We start from the raw sequence: 23,347 nt of genomic DNA on the forward strand, positions 1-23,347 counted from the left end.
TTTAAATAAGGTCCTTTTTTAAAATGTCACTTATAAATTCCTTTAAATGTAATACTCAAGCCTGGTTAACACCTGAAACTTAGGACAACCTAGCTCCATCTCTCAGGGCTGGGAAGAGTTTCACCCCCTGTGCGATGTAGTTAGGTCAACTTAGCTGTGTTGACTTAATTATCACCTCTAGAGAGACTGATTTACTTTATACACAGCATGAATTGTGAACATCATCTAATATTTTTATCTAAAGCAGAACTAATTATTTTTAAATGTGTTGATTTTATAAACATGGCTGAAATAACAAACTTTATAAGCCCCCAAATGCATGGGTGAATAAGCTAGTAGCTTAGTTTGGTAATCAGCACACCTGTACATAATCTTAGGGCTTGTCTGCACAGCGCATTAGTGCACACCAGCGTGTTGCATGCAGTACTGCTTGACTACATCAGTGTGCACTAGGAAACTTTTACTGTATGCCAGCAGTGTCCATACAGACAGTGCATGACGTATTGGTGTACACTAGAATTTACACCCCAGCTGATGTGCACCAACACACTGTGTAGACAAGCCCTTTGAGATTGACCTAAGTGCACTTGCTTCTGTAGTTGCTCAGTCCATAGAGGCTCTGTGAGCCTCCTGGGTTACTTATTCTGAGGAATCACCTCTCTCTTACCTGCTGTTACCTCCCACTCTCTTGGATGAGGGGAGACAGTGCCAGTTTTAGTCTTACACTGATGCTTAAATCTGACTCTTTAATCTCATTTATCCCCAATGGAGGATGCAGAGACTAGATGAAAAAAAATCTGTGGGACGCATGAATTCTTGAGATGTGCAATGGTGCAGAATTCCCCCAGGAGTAAATAGAAATGGGATGAAATTTAATAGTGCGAAATGCATGGTCATCCACTTAGGGACTCTCAACAAGAATTTTTGGTACAAGCTGGGGAATCTGTCAGTTGGAAGAGACAGATGAGGAGAAAAACCTTGGTTAATCACATAGAATCATAGAACTCAAGAGTTAAAAAGTACTGCAAGGGTCATCTTGTCTAACCCCCGCCAAGATGCAGGATTTGTCACAGAAGTTGCCAATGTGATGTGACTGCAAAAGGCTAATGCAATCCTAGGACACATTGGGTGAGGTATTTCCAGTAGAGATAGGGGAAATATTACCATTATGCAAGGCACTGGTGAGACCTTATTATTATGTGCAATTCCAATCTCCCATGTTTAAGAGAGAGGAATTCAAGCTGGAACAAGTGCAGAGAAGGGCGACTAGAATGATCAGAGAAATGGCGAATCTACCTTACGAGATGGTTGCGGGCTCTGGGAGGGAGTTTGGGTGCAGGAGTGGTCTCCAGGCTGGGGCAGTGTGTTGGGGTGCTGGAGAAAGTATGGGGTGCTGGCTCTGGGAGGGGGCTCAAGTCTGGGGGTTGGGGTGCGTGCTTACCTTGGGCAGCTCCCAGTTGGCAGTAGAGCGGGGCTAAGGCAGGCTCCCTGTCTGCCCCAGCCCCATGTTGCTCCCTAAAGTTGCCAGCATGCCACAGCAGCCCCTGGGGTGGGGAGCATGTGACTCCTGCAAGCACTGCCCCCGCAGTTCCCATTGGCCGCAGTCCCCTGTTCCCAGCCAATGGGAGCTGTGGGGGTGGTGCTTGAAGGCAGGAGCAGTGTGCAGAGATGGACTTTTAGCAGCTGGAGATCACGATCGACTGTCAGAGGCTCCAGGATCGACCAGTTGATCGCGATTTACTGGTTGGTGATCACTGGTCTATGGTATACCTTCATGCCATAAAAGTCTATTTTGTATGGGAAATTATTTGTTGTTGCTTTCCTGTTTTGCATTGCTTTAATTGAAAAAACAGCACAAAATTATAATTAATCCTTGGTGTTAAATGCATTCTGTACAGATTGAAATGTTTCTGAAATTGGTAAGCCAAATATTTTGGGATGTTTTAATCTAAATTTCATTTACAGATACATCAACATTCTTTACACCAGGATTTTAAAAAGATGATTAGGGAAATATTCCTTCTGATATCTTGAGTTGAGAGCCTTCATTGTTACTTCATAATAAGCATATTGAAACAGCAGCTGTTTTTTTCATACTTGTAGTGGATTGTCAGGTGGCTTGTTTACTGAACAAAAATTGATTAGAAAAGGAAGTGGGTGGTGCAGTTTGCTATTGTATGTTTGTAGACAGCAAAGTTATAATCTGTGGAATTGTTACAAAGCTAGCCATGGGAAAGATATATTTCAAATTTTAAAGTTTGGTATACATCAAAACCACTGTATTAAACACCTTGTCTTCTGTGAATGGGAGCAGATTATGTTATTACTGTTTGGGTTTTTTGTTTTTGTTGTTGTCACTCATTCTGTAATCTCTGATAAGCAGAGGTGCCTTAGGATAGGATAGATCGGGGTGGGCAAACTACGGCCCGCCGCATCCGCTCCTTCAGACTTTTTAATCTGGCCCTCAAGCTCCTGCCGGGGAGTGGGGTCCAGGGCTTGCCCCTCTCCATGTGTGCTGTGGCTCTGCGTGGCTCCCGGAAACAGCAGCATGTCCCCCTCTCCGGCTCCTACGCGTAGGGGCAGACAGCGGGATCTGTACACTGCCCTCTCCCTAAGCGCCGCCCCTGCAGCTCCCATTGGCCGCCGTCCGAACCCCTTCCACCCTCCGAACCCCTCGTTCCTGCCCTCCTGCACCCAGAGCCCACACCCCCAGCTGGAGCCCTCACTCCCCAACCCCCTGCACCAGCCTGGAGCCCCCTCCCACACCCTGAACTTCTCATTTCTGGCCTCCAGCCGGAGCCCTCACCCCCTCCCGCACCCCAACCTCCAATTTCATGAACATTCATGGCCCGTCATACAATTTCCGTACCCAGATGTGGCCCTCAGGCCAAAAAGTTTGCCCACCCCGGGATAGATTCTTAATCTGCTTTCTGTTGACCCAAGTTTGGAAGCTACAATGTTGGCCACGCTACGTGTGCCAGAATACACCAAGTGTTGTACCAATCTTACATCTGGTCCAAAATCCTACATATCACTCAGATTATGAACCTGCTTGCAGCAAGACCGAGTGCTTAAGCACTAGAGCAGGGGTAGGCAACCTATGACACGTGCGCCAAAGGTGGCATGTGAGTTGATTTTCAGTGGCACTTACACTGCCCGGGTCCTGGCCGCTGGTCCGGGGGGCTCTGCATTTTAATTTAATTTTTAAATGAAGCTTCTTAAACATTTAAAAACCTTATTTACTTTACACAAACAATAGTTTAGTTATATATTATAGATTTATAGAAAGAGACCTTCTAAAAACATTAAAATGTATTACTGGCACGTGAAACCTTAAATTAGAGTGAATAAATGGAGACTCGGCACGCCACTTCTGAAATGTTGCTGACCCCTGCACTAGAGGACCAACGTGTCATAATTAGTTTTTTCTTTTGCTTAACGAATTACCGTATCAAATTGATATTTTAAGATTTTTCTTTTTGCTTTACAGCACTTTAGATTGAAATGCTAACCTAATGTGAAGATTATGTTATTAGAGATGGAGGTTGGAGAACTCCTCTCTGCTGTCAGTTTAGGCCCTTATGTACTTAAGCATATTTTTAACTTTAAGCATGCGAGTAGCCCCACTTAAGTCAACAGGGCTACTCACAGGTTTAAACTTCAACATGTGCTGAAATATTTTGCTAGACGAGGGACAGTAAAAACTAAAGAAAATGAAATATACTTCGTTTGTAATTCAGCTCTAATGTTTTTCTGTTTAAAAAAAAAAAAAAAGGTTAGGAGTCAAAACGACCTTTTTAAAATAGGAATACTGCTCTATTCTCCCTGCCCCCAAATTCCTACCCAACAACAATAAATCTCAGAATATGAGATATCTTTTTGTCATCCTTTTTGTTTGTTCATAAATGTATAAATACTGAAAATTGGAAGTATTAGTGCAATGGGTGAGGAAGAATAAAAAGCGTTAGGCCAGAGTTTTTTAAGGGCTTTGGAGGTATCCAGATTATCAAAGGCAAAATGAGAACCACAGCTGATAGAGCTGGAAAGAGAGCCCCCCACACTAATCTAGAAGCAAAGGACAGGAGCTAGAGCATAATTATTCTGAATTTCCTCTAACTCTAACATAAGGATTGTCCCTTTTCATTTTGATTTCACACATACTTCACTATGACATATTCTGTGTTGTTAGACTGTGAAAGAGCTATGCTAAATCCCCAGCATGCAGTTTTATGTGTGCTTTGCTATAGATTGCAGCATGCCTAGGAAAGTTGTATATATACCTAAATTCGCATGGTATTCTCAAAAACTTATTATTTTGCAAAGAGACATATGGAAACAAATGTGGGAGGAACTGTCTGAATATTTTGGCACACTTAGCTAGGTCAGCATTTTAGCTTTCCATCTTGGATTTACAGAAAGCAGGTCAGGAATCTGTCCTGTCCTAAAGTTTCACTGTTATTCAGAAAGTACAGAATGGTGACTTTGGTAGAACTGTCCCAGCCTACTCTGGAGTTGAAAAGTGACCCTTTTGTAAAAAGTATATATTTGGAAAAGTGACTTATCAAGAATTTATTTAAATTCTTGATTCTTACTTTTAAAATGCTTTATTGTTTTATGTTTTTCTATTAGATTTTATTAGTTGATCAAAATTTCTTGTTTATAAAAATACTTGTAGTAGTTTGTTACATTATTAAATTTAATTTTCAAAGGAATTTGAGATTTATTCTTTAAAGGGTAGTTTGTTCCCTCATTGAAAAGAACTGGATAAATTATCTCCCACACATTACATGGATTTAAAGGAGTTTCCAAACTGCCTTTTCATTATCTGTTTTATCAGACTTTCTCTTTTCCTGTAGCCATAGAGTTTAAGACCAGAAGAGACCACCAGATTATCCTGACTTCCTGTGTATCACAGGCCGCCGACACCATTCAGCACTCTAAACCCAGCAACCAAAATTAGACCAAAATATTACAGCCCCCTGTAGGAGGAATTGAGCAGTTTGTTTTCATGGACAAGGAGCATTCTTCTAATTGAACAGAATACATTGTATGGAATTTACTTGGATGTTACCTGTGTAAACTAAAATGCCATTTGAATAGTAAATGTGTCATGCCACTGAAGTGCCATTGTGGTACTTCATCCTCCCTAAGTTTTTAGGATTTTTGTTTCTTCAGCAACCATAACAAGTTCATCTGAAAATGATGATCGCAGCGGATCCAGTTTGGAATGGAGTAAGGATGGGAGTCTCAGGGCTGGTGTACATCAAGGAATTATTCATGATCGAAGGGCAGATAATTGTTCACCGGTTGCAGAAGAGGAGACAGTTGGGTCTGCAGAGAGTTTGTCTAAAGTGGAAGTGTGTACTGGAGATGGGCCTGTTTCCTATACACCAAGTTCTAGCTCTTTAATAATGCCTCGTCCCAACTCTGTTGCAGGTAAGGAAGCACTGAACTAGAGGAGGAGGAATTTTTCGTGATCTAATTGTACAAAATGAGGTTTTGTATTAAAGTTACAACATTGCTAGTAAGATATTTCTTTGTAGGAAAAAGGCAATTACTCTGCAGTGAATTGAATACATGTTTATTACTTTAAATTGTTTTCAAGTTTGAACATGGATGTTATTGTTGAGACACTTATAGTATATAGTGCCATCCATAGGAATATGTTTTTCTTCTACTCTGTGGGCTTTTTAATCCGGATATGCACTTATTTACTGGGTTTGTAAATGTACCATTACTATTTTAAATTGTTTCTGGTGGGGGGGTTTACTTCAGTGTTTTTTTTAACTACTGTCTGTTGGCAATGCACCTTCAATACAGCTCTGGAAGAGGTGAGGTAGATTAAGTTATGGTTCGAGTATTGTTGCTAGAATTAACTAAATTCCAGTTGCAATGCCATATTTTCCCCTCACTTATACCTGTGTAAACCCATTGACAATTAGTGTGATACAAACTTTCCAGAACTGGCAAGGGAAACAAATATAATGACAGTAAACTCAGTTAAAACAAATGAAAATTAAAGTTTATAAAATCCAGAAGATGTAGACTGAAGGAGCCCCCCTAACATAACCAGGCCTTGCCAGGAGTTAATGATTTATGGAGGGGAAAAGTATTATGCTTGACTGGGAGTTGAATATAGTCAGCATTCCACAGTTTTAAAAAAAAAAAAAAGGAGCTGTAGTTTGAGATGTGAAATAAAAATTGCTGACTGATATTGGCGGGTCTTAGTTTAAAGTTTTAACTGAAGTTTTCTGAGCCTTTTTCTCTAGGGAAACATTTTTTGCAGTGAGTGGGAAGTTACTTCTGTAACCACTGGGATTTCCAGTGACAGTGCTCTGGTGCAGAATATATTAGCGGTGCTGGTCTGAGCTTAAAGATACAACAGTATCACCACTCTATTGCTCAATAATTTACAGTGATAATCTGTGATAAGAGTATCATGTTTTGCTGTGTTTTTAAATTTGAAGCAGCAAATAAGTGGGGCTGCACTGGAAAAACACTGGAAAAACACTGATCCATTCTTCAGTTGATTTTTAAAGGAAGTGTAATGTGGCCCTATTCCAGAAAGGATATCCAACAAAGTGCAGTAAGTTGGAACTGACATTTGAAAAATACACTAGTATATGGCATAGTGAACATTATCAAGAACTCCGAATTTGTCAGCAAGGTACTGGATGGGAGGTTTTTTTGTCTTTTAGGATTATATTTTTCTTATTTATTATAACTAGATTGAATGATTCAGTTGTATTGTGAAATTCAGTAATGCATTTGAAGCTGACAGAAAGCACAGTCTTGATGTGCATAGTCTGACTGAGCATTTAAAATGCCTTGAAAATCATTAGTACATTAATTTTGAAACAATGAAGGCACCACTGTTAAGTGAAGGATTACATTACTTCTGAATATTATATTGTGCAGGGTCTTTCTGTTAAAGTCTACAGAGGGAGGGAGTCGAGATTTTTTCCAGTAGACTGCTGTGATTACAGAGCATAACTTTCCAGTTTTCTGCTATGCTTGCTCATTAGCTTCATCCTATTCACTCAGTTAGACCTCCTGCGGAATGAAAATTTTAGTCTTAGACTGTGCAGTGACAAAGAATCCTAATGAATTTGCATGACTTTTCCATTATCCAAAGATGAGTTAAAAAGAGCAAACTGATGCAGCAGACTCTTTTGGTATTGGACCCAGTACTGAAAACTGCACTGAGTGTACAAGTGTGGAACTGCCATCAGCACCAGGGTGTCCATTGGTACCAACACCAGCACCATGGGAACCACACCCATTAGCATCACCTATAGAGGAGATATGCTCCTCGTCACCATCCTTGGGGCACAGCGCCTTACCAGCATCGATCAGGGTGTCATTCCCCATATAGTCCCCAAGTACCACCAGAAGACCAGAGGAATTCTTCTGAACTCCACCACCACGAGACTGGCAGCGGCCCAGCCAGGAGCCTGTCAACCATCTGTATCAATATAGGATGCTACCCCCTTCTGGGGTTGCTGGAGGCTTCCCAAGTCTTGATGAAACATTCTCCTCTTTTAGAAAGAGAAGATATCCCTCTACCATAGCATTATTGGCAAGACCACAGATACCAGAATACCAGGAGGAGTGGGACCCACAGGCATAACTTATCAGTGCCCAGTGTTGCCCCCTAAAGACATCTCCTCCTTATCACTGGACAAGGCAATTGCCTCAGCACCGATCCTGACTCTGGATGGTTTCAGTGTGTTCCAAGAGTTCCTGCAATGGATTGCAGACACACTGGAAATCGAGACTTGCGTTAAATCTGAACAATCTCACAAATGATTGGAAGTTCTGTGGTCTGTGAATCTTGCCAGAGCCCCTCTCCCTATCAATGAGGGATTACGAGTTCCAGCCAGAGCTTTGTGGCCACTATACCACCACTGGCAAAATGTATTGAGAAGAGGTCAGATGTCACCTTCCAGGTTCAAATACATTTACTCACACTCCAACTCCAGATCTCTAGTAATCTCTGCCATCCAAAAGAAATCACACACTAGCAAGAATGCACCAAAGGAGGAAGATCCAAAATGTCAGTTCGGGAGAAAGTCTTCCTGCTCTGCCTATCTCCCGCTATGAGTGGCTAATTGCCGAGCTCTACTCGCCAAATATGATTTTCTGACATGGGGCAGAGTGATGCCATTTGTCAACAGTCTCCCATATGAGACTGGACAAGACTGTAAGGACATTGTAAAAGAAGGACACTAGTGGCAAAGATGTGCCTACAATGGATACAGCTGATAGTGTGGCTAGGCCCATGGCCACCACTGTGACCATGAAGAGAGCATTCTGGCTCCCGGCTTGGGCATTCCTTGCCAAGTGCAAGCCACAATCAAAGGTTTTCCATTTGAGGGTTCAGAATTATTTAGTAAGAAAACAGGAAGTGCCTTCCACTCTCAAGAACTTTAAGGCAACCTGTAGTCCCTGGGAAACTACAGACCTCTAGTGTACTGCAAAATGTACTGCACTCAACAGCAACATCAGCAGAGACAGAAGACACCTTCATACCACAGGCAGCTGGACTGTCAGTCAAAAAAGGAAATGAGATATGATAGAGGATGTCAATCCTCTTCAACTCCAGCCATGCATACAGTTCTATCCACATAGCAGCAAATTTGATAGCTCAGTCAATAGCTGTATCAAAATCCGTCATATGAGCGCCTGTAGTAGAAGCTGCCTTGCCTCATTCCTCCAGACATGGTCAGCCATCTCCACTGACAAATGGATGCTTAGACCATCAAATTCTCACTATATCCCATTCCCTTTCCACATCCCTTTTGAGGGACTCTCCTGATAGGAGAAGAGTTTACCAATATTGGGTTCTGCCCTTTGGACTTTCCACGGCATGGAGAATATTCATCACATCCACAGCAGTGGTTGTGGTGTACCTAAATGGAAGAGGGAGTACATGTCTACCTGTACCTGGATAACTGGCTGTTCTGGAGCAGATCTCATGGGAAGACCAAGATAGCCCTAGATCAAGTAGACTTCCCTGTTCTTTCAGTGTAGGTTTCTAGCAAACTACAAGAAATCATCTCTAATACCATCCCTGATTATAGAATTCATAGGAGCTCTACTTGACTCATGGTGAGCATGAGCATAGAGGGGCTGGTGGAAGATGGATTGATACCTACCGTCCCATTTGTACGGACAAGACTGTCCATAATGATTTGCATGTGCCTAGGGTTACTAGGACACATGTTGTCCTGTACCAACTTGACCCCACTTATATCCATAACAACACTGGCTAAAGCTGGTGTAATGCCTAGCCAAACACAGTGTGAACAAATAATTCACAGTACTACTCCAGGTCTGGTAAAAACTTACCTGATGTCTAGAACCTTTAAATGTGAGAAAGCTAGTGTCCTCCATGTCCCTTCCCTGACAGAAGTGCTTATTACAGATGTATAAGGGGCAGTTTTGGTGCCCATCAGAGTTGCCTCCAAATGCCAGGTCCTCTGATGATCCAAAGCTGCTCATGAATGTCCTAGACCTGAGAGCCATCAGGCATTCCTTCTTGTTCTGTGGAACTGTAGTACAAACCTGACAGACAATATGTCAGCAGTGCATTATGTCAATAAACAAGGAGGTGTTTGTTTGTCCCCCACCTGCCTGGAAGTCATAGAGTTCAGGGAATGGTGTCACCACCATGTTGTGACCACACTGGCCTTTCATCTAACAAGGGTCAAAAATGATCTTGCAGACTTTATGAGCAGGAACATGGTAACTAACTATGAGCAGTCATGGCAGAAATCCATCCTGGACCCAGTATTCTGGAAATGGGGAATCCCGACCGCCAGCCTGTTCCCCAAATGTAAAGCCTTTTGATCTAGGACGGTATGAGACTAGGATCTTCACCGGACACCTTTCTTTTTCAGTGGTCTTGAGACCTCCTCCACACCTTCCCACAGATTCTCCTGATTCTCAGGTAATATGCAAATCAGAAGGTACAGAGTTATTGTTGTCATACTAGCCCCTTATTTGCTGAGAGAACTCTGGCTGTCAGCCTACGTAATGTCTAGCCAACCTCCCATTTGCCTCCCTGCCTGCCTGCACAGATATAGTGTCTGAGAGTCGGGGTCAGATACTATATCCAGACCCACAGTTCTTGCATCTGATGGCCTGGCCTGGATGCTGGCTGGATGACCATCACTGACTGAGTGCTCCAGACAAGTACAAGGAATTATTAAGCAGAGAAGGATGGCTTCCACTCTGCAAAATGGGAAAGGTTTTTCATATGTGGGCAACTCCAAAACAATGTGAATCTGGTTGAAGGGCTAATCCCAAGCATCTTGGACTGAAAGTCTACCTAGCTGCAATACCAGCATACCATCCACCAGTTCAGTCATGTTCTGTTTTCTCTCATCTCACAGTGTTGAGGTGCACAGGTGACCTCATCAGCCTGATTCAGAAATGTGCCAGTTTCAGAAGTTTGTAAAGCAGCCACCCTTCGTTAACATTACGGACTTGACCTGGCAGCTAGGACAGATACCAAGTTTGGAGGAGCAGCACTTCAATCTCTGTTTGATTAACACAGCTGATACACCTCATACCCACCATCCAGACTGACTGCCAGTCACGGACAGTGGAATCCACACTGAAACCTACTCAAAGAAAATAAGGTTATTTACCCTTCAGTATCTGTAGTTCTTTGAGATGTGATAGTCAGTGCATATCCCAGAACCTGCCCTCTGTCCCTGCTTTTTGCAGTCCTTAGCTGCCCAAGCTTTGAAGAGAACTGAAGAAGGGTCTGCCCTTCGTGCCAGAGCATGAGGAGACTCAGGGTTCATGGGCAAGCCTGATGGATACTTCTAGCAGAAAGAAACTGATCTTGTGCATATGAGGTGATGTGTACTTACAGTGGAATCCTCACAGATTACATCATCTCGAAGAACCACAGTTACTGTAGGGAAGTAAATGTGTTATTTCACTGTACATATGAAGCACAGCTTTGTAAAAGTTGCTTGAACTGGGAATAACCTAATGACTTGGATCTTTGTAATGCTAAAAACCCTCCTTTTTGTTAATTTGGGTTTACTAATGTGCATACAGCACATTGTTAACATTTTGTTAACTTGGGTTACTGGACTAAATTGGTTGATGTTGTTACTGACAATGCACTAGGCACTGCCCACATGTACAGCAAGGCACAGTCTCTGCTCCAGAAACACTCAAATGAAGGCCACCATGTTATGAGTGTGTAATTAAGATGGCGAACCTATGACACCTCTGAAAAAATGTTCCATATAAAACCACAACTCTAGCACGTTGTCTGTCTGTACACAAGAGGAATAAAAATGCTCTGATTTTAAACACCACTATTATAAAAAGGTTACCTTATTACAATTTTTTGATGCGCTAATCCATAAGCGGTACATTAGTAAGCTGCATTTACGACAGAGTAAGATTCTGAATTTTTTTTACTAGTATTAAATGATAAAATGACAGGAATAATATTTCACAGGTCAGTTGGTAAGCAAACCAAACACAATTCTAAAAATATGGGAGCCAAGGAACCACAAAATATATGCAAAAATAACGAGGAGTCCTTGGATGCATCTGATGAAGTGGGTTCTAACCCACAAAAGCTTATGCCCAAATAAATTTGTTAGTCTCTAAGGTACCAAAAGGACTCCTTGTTATTTTTGCTAATACAGACTAACACGGCTACCACTCTGAAAAATATATGCTGTTCATTTATATTGTCAGTTGTCTCTTTAGTAACATAGTAAATATGCTATACTAGTAAAAGTTTGCTTAGCCAGATATGGAGGATCTGGCCCTACATTGTTCAGTCTTTACTGAGATATGGAATGAGACTGCTGTGCATGTGTGAAAATTATCATTTGTGCAGATGAGTGGTTCCTATTATAAATAATAATTTGGAATTTTATCTAGATTATGAGAAATACTTGTCCTTGTAAACAATTGATTTATGAGGCCTGGAAGGGATAAGTGTGAAGAACCAGGCTTTGTATAGGGTCAGCTTACAAGGGTCTGGGAAATCCTTCCCTGCTCCAACTGCAGAGCAGCTATTACTGCAACAGCTCCCGCTTTCCCCTTCATAGAGGGAATGGCTGACAAGTCTGCGTAGCTGTTGATCCACTGTTCCCGGCCTGCCTTGCTTCTGTTACTCAGGGCTACCCAAACCTGAGCTGAGCTCCTTTATATCCTTCTGCTCCTGGTGGCAGAACTACACCATCTGACTGTGCACAGGGCCCACCACTACTGTTTTATGAGGAAGCGCAAGAGGGGAAAGACTGCACGATCTACCCAAATGTGAAATGTTGCTTTTGAAGACACTGCTAAGAGATTTAGGCTCAGAATGTGCCCCCCAGTATAACTGTTTGGTAAGTCCTCTGGGTCTTTAACATTTTTTTTTATTTCTGTCCCTCTTCATAAAATGTTTAAGAACAAAAGGGAAAAATTATGCATCATTTTGCTGGACCCAGGATCAGTTGCATTTATGAGCTCTCTACGGATATTGCAAGCAGCAGTTTACCAATGTATGTTCCTAAAGCTCTACTGACATCATTGATAGTGGTCTCAAACAACAAAGTAAAGAAGAAGCCATATTAATGTTGGTTTTGTTTGAAAAACAAGGGGGAGAAAGGGGAAATGAATGCCTGCCAAATGGAAAAAGACCTAAATGGTGGTAGGGAAAGAAATGTAATCTTCCACTTCAGTGCATTTGATCCCAGAGCACTCTATAAACTACATATAATGTGAATGACTTCAACCCACCACTGCAATAATAGTTCAAGGTTTCCATTTAAATGATGTGCAATAGTAAGTGTACTACAATATTTGTATATTACTTTTCTCAGTCCTAGGAAGAATTGGTAGTGTGCCAATACGTTGTGGAATTATCGGTACATTTTAATCCCATGAATACAGAGTGTGATCACGTGCTGTTGCAGAAGATTTCTCTTCCAATCAAGAACTTGTATAGTTAAGAAATCTATTTAGCTTTGCAAAGTAATATGAAGAGTCACATAGTTAATGGGGTGATTGTTAATGTTCTGGATGCGGTGAAATAGTGCACACAGTGTCTGCTTGTCTAATTGCAAGATCTGGATTGCCAGAACTATGAATGAAATCATTGGGGCAGAAGATTCATCTAGCTACCTTGCTGTGTTTCTGCTTGGAAGTATTGAAGCTTTACTAAATAATTTCTGACTGCCCAGGCTTATCATAAAAATTCAATGTAAAGCTTTCTACCCCCTCACCCTCCTTAGCTTCTCACTAGGAATTTTAGCATAATTTTAAATTCTGGTAATATTTCTTATTAAAAATATAAAATAAATAAAAGCATATCTAATGAAAATGACTTTTTTTAAATGGACAGTTCATGGTGTGGGTAGGACATTTAAAATCTTTTTACTATCAAAGACTTACATTTACAGAGGAAAATGACCATGCTCATCAAAAATATTACCTAGAATTTGCGGGTGTAACTGTGCAGGAAAATTTATCTATGAATTCCATGTTGAAAGCATAAATATAATCATTAATAATAATTCATGCTGATATACAGTATTTAGTTTAGTTTTGTGTCATTATTTATTCAGATGAAAAAATAAACTTCAGTTCTTAATATCCTAGCAACAAGTTCAACCAAGTTAGAAGATCTGAGCTATTTGGATGGACAAAGGAATACTCCATTACGCACCTCAATTCGCTTGCCTTGGCATAACACTGCCGGAGGAAGAGTACAACAAGAAATTAAAGGTATTTATACATTTGTGGTTATTTTAGAATGGATACACAGTAGTTGTTTTAGTAATATCGTAAAGCTGCAAAAGCCTTTGCAAAAGAATTTGTAGGTGTAATCCTATATAAGCACAGGTTCTTGGGCTCCTCACGTGTTCAGCTGAAGCCAGAGGGTCTCCATGCAGGCATTCAGTTCTGCACTAGTAGATTCTATTACAGGTTCTGGGACATTATTGATCATAAAAAAGTGCTTGCTCACACTTCTTTTAGTATGGCATACTGTAGATCAGAAACGGAATATTTATTAAAAAATAAACATATATTTATATAATTAACATGCATGTGCAGTAAAACCTGGATTATCTGAACCTCGCATATTCATAACTGAATGATGTGCCTCCAATGTTTATATTGAAGATTCCTTTGATCAGCTAAGCAAGACTTCAGATAAACTTATTCAGTATCCTCCATGGCATTCAAATAACCAGGATGATACTGTATTTTAAAAAACAGATTTATATGCAATCCCAAGGTTATCCTTGCACCTGAATCTTGTTTATGGAAGAAAAGTAATTCATTCATTAAGGATTGGTGTAGTGGTACATAAATAATCTAGTATGGGATGCCCTTTGGGAAAATAGTGGCATTTTTTTCATTGCAGATTGTGTGCAATTTTTATTTTCTCATCTTAACTTTATTTTGGTCAATTGCTTTTTCTGTTCAGATTACCATTACAAACAGAAAAATGTAAGCAATCAAACTTCCATATTATTGCTCTTCAGTGAGTCGCTGTGTAGATGTTTTGGTGCCCTCATTCATATTCACTTTATCTTCATGAGTTAATTGCTGAAAAAACAGTTATGAAACAAATCTTTTCTTGAGAAATCATTTAATAATTGTGTTTTTTTAAAAAAATTTTCGCATGGTTAAAGTAATCTTTCCAATCAAAACCAGATTCATTAGCCCCTATAGCTCTTGCATTATCTGTTTGAGAATACAAATGAGAACAAGAAGATATGTCAGATTTTCAGAGGTGTCGAGCACCTGCAACTCCTGTTGACTTTAAAAGGGCTGTATGAACTCATCACCTGCTGAGAATCAGTTCAGTAATGTCTCATTTACATGGCTGACTGATTTTGGAAGTCAAATAATCAAACTTTTTCATGCTTCTCAGTATTTCTTTACATTTCTCTATATATGTTGTTGCTGCTTCTAAGGACCTAACCAGGTGAAGTGCTTAGCACCCACAACTCCCTCTGACTCAAAACATTTCACAGGGCCGGGCCCTCAATTAGAAAAATTTGTTATGCATTTTCAAATATATAGAAAAAAATTGTTCTTCATTAAAAGTCAAATTATCACAGTTCTACAACATTTTAAATATAAAGGCTGAACCCCTGTCCAAAAAGAAAACCGCAAGAATTATTTGCATTTTATCATGAAGTGGTTTTAATCCACACTGAAGCTGCTAATTTATAGACAGTTCAATAAGTCATTTGTAATTGTTTGTTTTTATGATAAAAGTGCTGAAAAGAAATCCTCTCAAATTGTAAACGTACCCACCAAAAGTTATTGAAATTGTCATCTTAAATACTGCTGCAAATAAATAGGTTTTCATTACATAACAGTACTTGCTTCTAATAAACGTTTTTCCCTTTCCACTACTCAGCACGTTTTGTCCCTTATAAGCCTCAAGACATTTTGCTAAAGCCACTATTGTTTGAAGTGCCAAGCATAACAACAGACTCGGTGTTTGTCGGAAGAGAATGGCTGTTTCAAATGATTGAAGAAGCCTTGAAGAATCCAGAGCTGGAAGAAAACAGAGGAGCAGTTATTATTGGAAATGTGGGATTTGGAAAAACTGCTATAATTTCAAAGCTGGTGGCACTTAGCTGCCATGGAAGTCGCATGAGGCAAATTGCTTCAAACAGCCCTAATTCATCCCCGAAAAGTATGTTTCTTGTCTAAATAATTGTTTCAGTTATTATACTATACAAAGGGTCAGAATATTGCTTACTTTGCAGACATAAGTAATTACTGGCCTTCTTGTCCCCTGCATGAAAAGCTCTCCTCGGGGTAAAGGAAGTTCCAATAACCTGCAAGAGAATAGACCAGGGGTTCAACTTCTTAAACACACAGGCACCCACACATACCAAAAAAATCCCCCACTCCCCGGGTAGCTATGGAAACTCTGAATCTCCACCTGGCCTCCCAGCACTCCAAACTCACTTGGCAGCATGGCTCTAATGAACTGTGCTACCTAGACTCTTCTCCTCCTCCCCACCCCCACCCCAAAGCTATTGTTGGTTTGTGGAGGGAGGATGGTGCTCTAGTATAATCATACCCTGAAATGTGCAGCGCAGATTTTTCAAAGGCTTCACAGAATCTGAGATGAAGGGGAAGGTGATGCTAGGAAGGTGACACTTATCCCTTCCGTGCCCTTCTGTTGCCATTGCACTCCCTCAGTTTATTAGAGGTGACAGGATGATATAGTTCTATGTATTTACTCAGAGTACTTCCAATGCTGACACTTTTCAAATGTCCCATATTGATGATGTGACGAAAAGGCTATTATGATAACATAGTTAGTACTTTCCACACCAGTTGAGCTCTGGTACATTATATGATATAATGAGTTCTTGCATTTAGAATTGTACTTATTTTCACATCACTGTATTTATTTTCAGTATTTGGTATTTCTTCAGCTCAGAGGTCAATTAAATCACATAGAGAGTATAAAGATGAAAACATGTATATGCATGTCATGTTGTAACGCTTTACCTTTGAGGATGGTATATAGTGTATGTTTAAAAATCATGTATCTTAATAGTAAATTTTACCCAAGACTTTAAGAACTTCCATTATCATGTATATATTTTACCACACAGCAGTAGTCTGTAATCATAAGTTTGGTCTGTGCACTTTTTTATAGGCAGTGACCCCTGTCAAGAGATTCCCCTCACTAAATTACCACCGCCTGCTCCTTTCACAAATGGTAACAATACAGTGAAGATCCTGAGTTGTCCTGGTACTCCTGAACATCAAAATCAAATGGACAAATCTGTGAGATGTCTTGCTTCAAAGGTAAGCTTTCACCATTCAGTAGACTTCTAACACACTAAAAAGCGTTTAAACTCTGAGACATGGTGCTTTGCAGAACTCCCTGGTTGTGGTAGGGGTGAGACGGGAGAGTGATTTGGGACATGCTCATATAAGAGTGTACCACATGCATACACCCTGCACAGTTAGCCAGGTCTTTCTCCCTTCTCATGAGTTGCAACCTGGTAGCAGTCCCATTGCTCACTTGAGTCTGTGTAATACCTGACTCCTGCCTCTGCTGTTGCTGCTTGCTTGTCCTCTGTGTAATCTAGGTTAAGAGAAGGTAGAAATGTGAGAAAAAGTTCCTTTTGTTCAATATCAGTCACTGGCATCCCTAATTCCTTAGATGTCTACTGCTCCCACCAGATAGTTACTCCGTGTAGCTTCTTATAGTGCAATTTTGCATGAAACAAGGAAAGACAGAAGTTTTGCTCAAAGCAATTTGCAATGCACTCGTTGCTATTGTGTTTGGGCAAGGGTTACAGAAATTAAGATTAACAGCAAATTGTCTCTTGGATGGGACTGCATCCTTTGGATTCTCTTTCCCAAGTGAATGTTGCTAGGTCTTTCTGATGCAGTTGTTATTGTGGAAAAACTTGCAAAGTGAGGCCTGCAACATGCCTTAACCATGGCAGAATTTGGTCTCATCTCTTTCTCCTGTGATAGAGAGTTCCAGAGCAGTGAGTTCTCTATCAGAAATGTTCTATCCTTGTCTTCCAAGAGCCCTCAAGGCTGTCAGTTGTTGAGTCCTGGTTCACTATAGCTTCTAAATTGTGTCATTGGGGAGTGAGGTGGGAGAAAGGTAGTATGTAAAATAGCTTGAAGAGTTCTTCTAGGGTTTTAAAGATTAGGATCAATACCTTGAAACCAATTTGGAGTTGAATGGAGAGCCTGTGCAGGTTGTGGAACACAATCTTTGCTCTCTCCCATTTATAAGACAAGCCATCGCATGATTGATTGTTGATAGTTTGTAGGTGGTCTGTGGTATCTCAAGGTAAGCACATTTTGCAGTAATCTAGCCTGAATTTCAAAAAATATGGATCATTTGGGCTAGAGCTTTCAAAGATAAAAAGGCAAAGATTTTAACTGCCAAAGATGAAAAAAGATGTTTCCACTAATGGTCAAGCTCTCAAGAAAGAGATCTTTCCTATCCTAAATCCTCTTTCTGAAAAAGAAGATTCAGTACTCTCTGAGCTTCAGTGAGGAGACCTTACCTAGCTCATACTTTTTATAATATATAGTGCGTTTGTGAAATTTATTTTCCAGTATTGCCTAGAGATCCAGCCAACATCAGAGCTCCATTGTGTTAGGCACTATGCAACACACAGTAAGAGATGTTCACTGCCTTGAAGAGTCTACAGTCTAAAAACAGACAAAACTTACATAGGGTGAATTAATAACTATTTCTCCATACCTTTCCCAATTATTCGTTCACTCAATGTTAGAACTTTACATATGGGGTAGGGGGGAAGTGTGATTATTAATATAATTAGGTTCAAACCAAGCCCTTTGCTTGTGAAAATCCTAGAACTTTGGGGATGTTCCAGTGCTTAGGCCCACCTAGTGCCAGATACTCCTATGCTTTGACATTTTATGGATAGATCTATTGTTGATCTCTAGTTGGAAATGTTTCCCTGACACTGACTATTGCAGATTGGTTTTGCTAAAATATGGAAAATCATTATAAGTAATAAGAGCTTCAGCTGTTCTAAACATCAGAAATATGATATTGAACAAAGGAGCTAGGATGTGATCCTGTTCCATAATTATAATAAGGAGATTTTTGGCTGGTGATGTAGGCATGATATCATGTAGACACCATCCAAAGTTGTCCAAGATTTCCTTCAAGAAAACCAGAGCAAAGACTCAATCTCAGTCTTGAGAGCAAAGAGCATGCTGACAATGCCCTCATGATTCTCCTCAGATCAAATCAGTTTAAAGCTCTGCCACAGGGGCAGAAGAGTGTACTTGAACGTGATGTAAATATGTAGGGAATCTTGTGCTCATATTATAATATGTTCTGTCTAGTAAAATGTGTCTTGTGCTTGAGAACCAAAACAAGCTACTCTCCCCTGAGATGGAAACTACTTCACATCTTAAATTAACTCTTTTCTCAATTTGAAAAAAGTTTTTAAAAGCTGTATTACTGTAGTTTAGACTACATACTGATGATAATCTGTGACTATCTAGAGTATTTGATTACAACTGACTTCTGTATTAGATTATATTATGCTGAGAAACTGATTTTGCCTAAAGGATAAAAATATTCTACATCAGAGTTCCACATATTTTAAAAATATGTTTCTCATATTACTCTAAAAATAGGTTTCCTCAATCATTTGCAAAATTTTGTTTTAAAGGGGTGTTTTAAAGTATCTACTTGCATCCAGTGGAAAAGGTGTTAAAGCAGAGGAGGGCAAACTACGGCCTGCGAGCCACATCCGGCCTGTGGGACCGTCCTGCCTGGCCTTTGAGCTCCTGGCTGGGGAGGCTAGCCCATGGCCTCTTCCCTGCTGTCCCCCTCCCCCGCAGCCTCAGCTCACCATGCCGCCAGTGCTCTGGATGGTGGAGCTGCGAGCTCTTGCCAGGCAGCGTGGCTGAGAGAGCCACCAGCCTGCCTCTGTGCTCTAGACTGTGCAGTGGTGTGGCTGGCTCCGGCCAGGCGGCGTGGCTGCCAGTCCTGGTGCTCTGAGTGGCAAAGGAAGGGGACAGGGAGTGGGGGGGTTGGATAAGGGGCAGGAGGTCCTGGGGGGCAGTCAGGGGACAAGGAGCAGGGGTGTTGGATAGGGGGCGGTTAGAGGTGGGGGGTCCCGGGAGGGGGACAAGGAGCAGGGGGTTGGATTGGATGGGTCGGGGTTCTGAGGGGGGCAGACTGTGGGTGGCAAGTGGGAAGAGGCAGATAGGGGGTGGGAGCCAGGCTGTTTGCGGAGGCTCAGCCTTCCCTACCCGGCCCTCCATACAGTTTTGGAACCCCGATGTGGCCTTCAGGCCAAAAAGTTTGTCCACCCCTGTGCTAAAGAGTTTCAAGCCATAAAAACCACTAAATGACACACTTGTGTGAACTGTAAACATTGCTTTTCATTGTGATGGGTTGATTTTCACAGAAATAATCAGAACCCTGAACCGTGACTCCTCCTCACTTTAAGGCGCATTGAAGTCTTTTCTTCTTCGAGTGATTGCTCATGTATATTCCACAATAGGTGTGCGTGCTTGCCATGTGTGCTGGTGCTGGAAGTTTTTCCCCTAGCCATACCCGTAGGGGAACACCCCTGGCGACCCCTGGAGTGGCTCCTCCATGGTGCGGCGCCTCCATGGCGCACTCCCTCCACCCTCAGTTCCTTCTTGCCGCCAGTCAAGGTGCATCGGAACTGCTCTGCTCCAGCCTTGCTGTAGCTCGTCCCCAGAACTGCTTGTTCGTTCAGTGTTGGTACCTGTAGTTAGTTTTAGTTTAGTTTAGCTAGACAGCCTGGGCCGGGGCAGGCTCTGTGCCCCGGGTTTTAAGTCATGCGACACTTGTACGTGATTTATGCCTGTGAGTGATCCACACACAGACTGTTTAAGCTGTTTGGGGGAAACCCATCTCAGTGATCACTGCAAGATTTGCAAGTCTTTTAAACCTCGGACCAAGAGAGAAAGGGACATGAAGCTCCGGGCTATTCTGATGGAGTCGGCACTGACCCCGGCTCCAGCACGCCACTCTGAGTCGGCACTGGGCACCTCAGTGTCGGTGCGCAGTGACTCTTCGGCACCATCAACTAGTTGGCACTGCTCCCCGTCCATAGGATGCACCAAGAAGGCTAGGAAGAGGCCGCCTTTGCCGTGGCACCGAAGTAAACCTGGGACAGAGGCTACACCCACGTCGGGCAGCCCTCGATCCCCACCGGCCTCTAAGCCTCCGACTCAAGTCGAGTGAAGTAGCCTGGCCCATTCAGAACAGGCCTCCCTGGATGTCTGGAGGCCCTGCAGGCGGCCTGGGATGTTACGTCCATGCCAGTACCAGGAGCACCGCCGATGTCGGCCCCGTGCTTCAGAGGCAGGCCGCTGCTGGGATCTCCGCAGTCACCCCCGGCTTGGTACTGGTCTCAGTCGAGGGAACATTCCCGACGCCGTTCACCGCCCAGCGACCACGTGGATCACCTTGGACGCCCACCAGACTGTCTGGTTGGGTTCCATCCGATCGGGACTCTCAGCACCGCTCTGCCTCAAGGAGCGAACACCAGTGGGACGGAGGGAGATGACGCCAAAGGTCCTCACCGAGGAGGGGCTATCGCAGCCGGTCCCAGTAGACACTGTGGCCCCCAATGCAGCCCCCAGTGGGGGCTTGCCCGGTGGCCGGAGCCTCGGAAGGACCATCGGCCTCCCTCTCCAGACCCCTAAGGAAGGAGTCGGTGGGATGTACATCCTTGGCACCGTGTCCAGAGACTGACCAGGTGGTGGACCCTCCGGTGTCAGTGGACACGCAAAGTACTGTGCTGGCCTCCTCACCCTCCCCAGATGAGACGATTATGGCCCCTCCGTCCCACAGGAGGACTTTAGGGCCCAGCAAGAACTCTTAAAAAGGGTGGCATCAAGCCTCCACCTCCAGGCAGAGGAGATGGAGGAGCCTTTGGACTCCATGTTTAATGTGCTGTCCTCCTCGGCACTGGGCAGGGTGGAAGGAAAATTTATTTATCCTCGAGCTTCCAGTTGTGGGTGGCGAACCACCAGACTCTCCTGGGCTAGTATGAGTTCAATCTGTGGGGCTCCCTGCCCAAGTTGGAGGACTCCCTCAAGGTGCGCGACAGAAAGGAGTTCAGAGCGCTGGTGGAGGGCACAGCGACTGCCTGGGCAACCCTGCAGGCAGCTTCGGATGCAGCAGACACGGCCATGCAATCCATGGCCTATACGGTGTCCATGAGACGGGTGGTCATGGCTCCTGCTATCTGGGTTGTCCAGCGAGGCGCAGACTTCGTGCAGGACCTCCCATTTGATGGCAAAACTCTGTTTGCAGAACAAACGGATACAAAGCTGCATGGCCTGAAAGACTCCCGCACAACCCTCCAGACTCTGGATCTGGCTAAATTTAAGTTCAAGCAGCATCAGACTCCCACTCAGGCCACCCACTCAAAATACAAGACTGCTTATATGAAGTTGCGGGACTATAAGAGGTGCCCACAGAGGCAATCTCGGCCTGCCCCCCCAGCCTGGGTCTTCCAAGGGCAAGCAGGCGGGGAAAAGGCAGTTTCGATGGGATGCCCGGGGGCACCCTGCCAGTTATCATCAGGGGTCTACCTTCAATAAAGCTTCCCTTCTCCAATCGGATGTGTGCTTTCCCCCAGAGTGGTCACGGCTACACCCTCCAATTTACTTGCTCCCCGCCCAACCACCCCCCCGCCCCTGTCCTTCCTGGGGGACCCCTCGCATGAGGCTCTGCTCGAGAAGGAGGTGGGTCGGCTCCTGGGCGTACGAGCGGTGGAAGTGGTACCAGGGGAGTTCAAAGGCAAGGGGTGCTACTCCTGCTATTTCCTTATCCTGAAGGCCAAAGTGGGGGTCAGGCCCATCTTGGACCTGCGAGGCCTGAACCAGTACATGGTGAAGCTCAAGTTCCACATGGTCTCCCTAGCCTACATCATCCCCCCACTGGATCCCGGGGACTGGTACGCCACCCTCGATCTGCAGGATGCGTACTTCCACATTCATATATTTGAGGGGCACAGATGCTTCCTCTGTTTCATGGTGGGGCAGGAATACTACCAATTTGCGGTCCTCCCATTTGGTCTGTCCACTGCCCCCAGGGTATTCACAAAATGTATGTCAGTGGTGGCGGCCTACCTCAGATGCTATGGGGTCCCGATCTTCTGCATCTGGATGACTGGTTGGTCAAAGGCTGCTCCCGGTCGCAGGTGCGGGATCACGTGGCGCTCCTTCTGTCCACATGCACCACTTTGGGCCTGTTGGTAAATAACCCCAAGTCCATGTTAGTCCCGGTACAATGCATAGAGTTTATCAGGACGGTCCTGGACGCCTCGTTGACCAGGGCCTCCCTCCCACCGAACAGGTTCGAGACTCTGAAGGGGCTCATCGACACAGTCACAGGTCACTGTTTTCTGGTGAAAACAGCCAGAGTGTGCCTCCAGCTCTTGGGTCACATGTTCACGTGCATGTATGTGTTCTGTCATATCAGACTCAGGATGAGGGCCCTCCAGCTCTGGTTGGCCTTGGAATTCTCCCAGGCCAGGGACAGGATGGGCAAAGTCCTCACAGTGCCCGAGACAGTGGTCACCTCGCTAAGGTGGTGGTCCTCCCTGAGAAATATGCTCCAAGGGGTCCCATTCAGGGTCAGGGCCCCATCACTGGAACTGGTGTCTGACACGTCGGACCTGGGATGCGGGGGCGCATGTGGGGAATGTTCAGACCCAAGGTCTGTGGTCAGCTCAGGATCTGACCCTCCGCATAAACGTCAAGGAGCTCAGGGTGGTATGGCTGGCGTGCATGGCCTTCCGCTTGCACCCAGAGGGCCAGGTGGTCAGGG

At 43.4% G+C, this 23,347-nt stretch overlaps 1 protein-coding gene across 12 annotated transcripts in view; it reads left to right on the top strand.

The window, feature by feature from the left end:
- TANC1 (tetratricopeptide repeat, ankyrin repeat and coiled-coil containing 1) overlaps positions 1–23,347 on the top strand; it is a 216,154-nt gene that overhangs the window by 127,251 nt on the left and 65,556 nt on the right. For 11 of the 12 annotated variants that reach the window (XM_073305546.1, XM_073305545.1, XM_073305550.1 and 8 more), the window contains 4 exons: positions 5,176–5,436; positions 13,630–13,755; positions 15,407–15,688; positions 16,670–16,821. In XM_073305546.1, the coding sequence (XP_073161647.1) occupies positions 5,176–5,436; positions 13,630–13,755; positions 15,407–15,688; positions 16,670–16,821 (821 nt within the window). The remainder of the gene's footprint in view (positions 1–5,175; positions 5,437–13,629; positions 13,756–15,406; positions 15,689–16,669; positions 16,822–23,347) is intronic. The other variant, XM_073305549.1, reaches the window with a different exon arrangement.

The sequence above is a fragment of the Lepidochelys kempii genome, chromosome 11, assembly GCF_965140265.1.
Source record: "Lepidochelys kempii isolate rLepKem1 chromosome 11, rLepKem1.hap2, whole genome shotgun sequence".
NCBI lineage: Eukaryota > Metazoa > Chordata > Testudines > Cheloniidae > Lepidochelys > Lepidochelys kempii.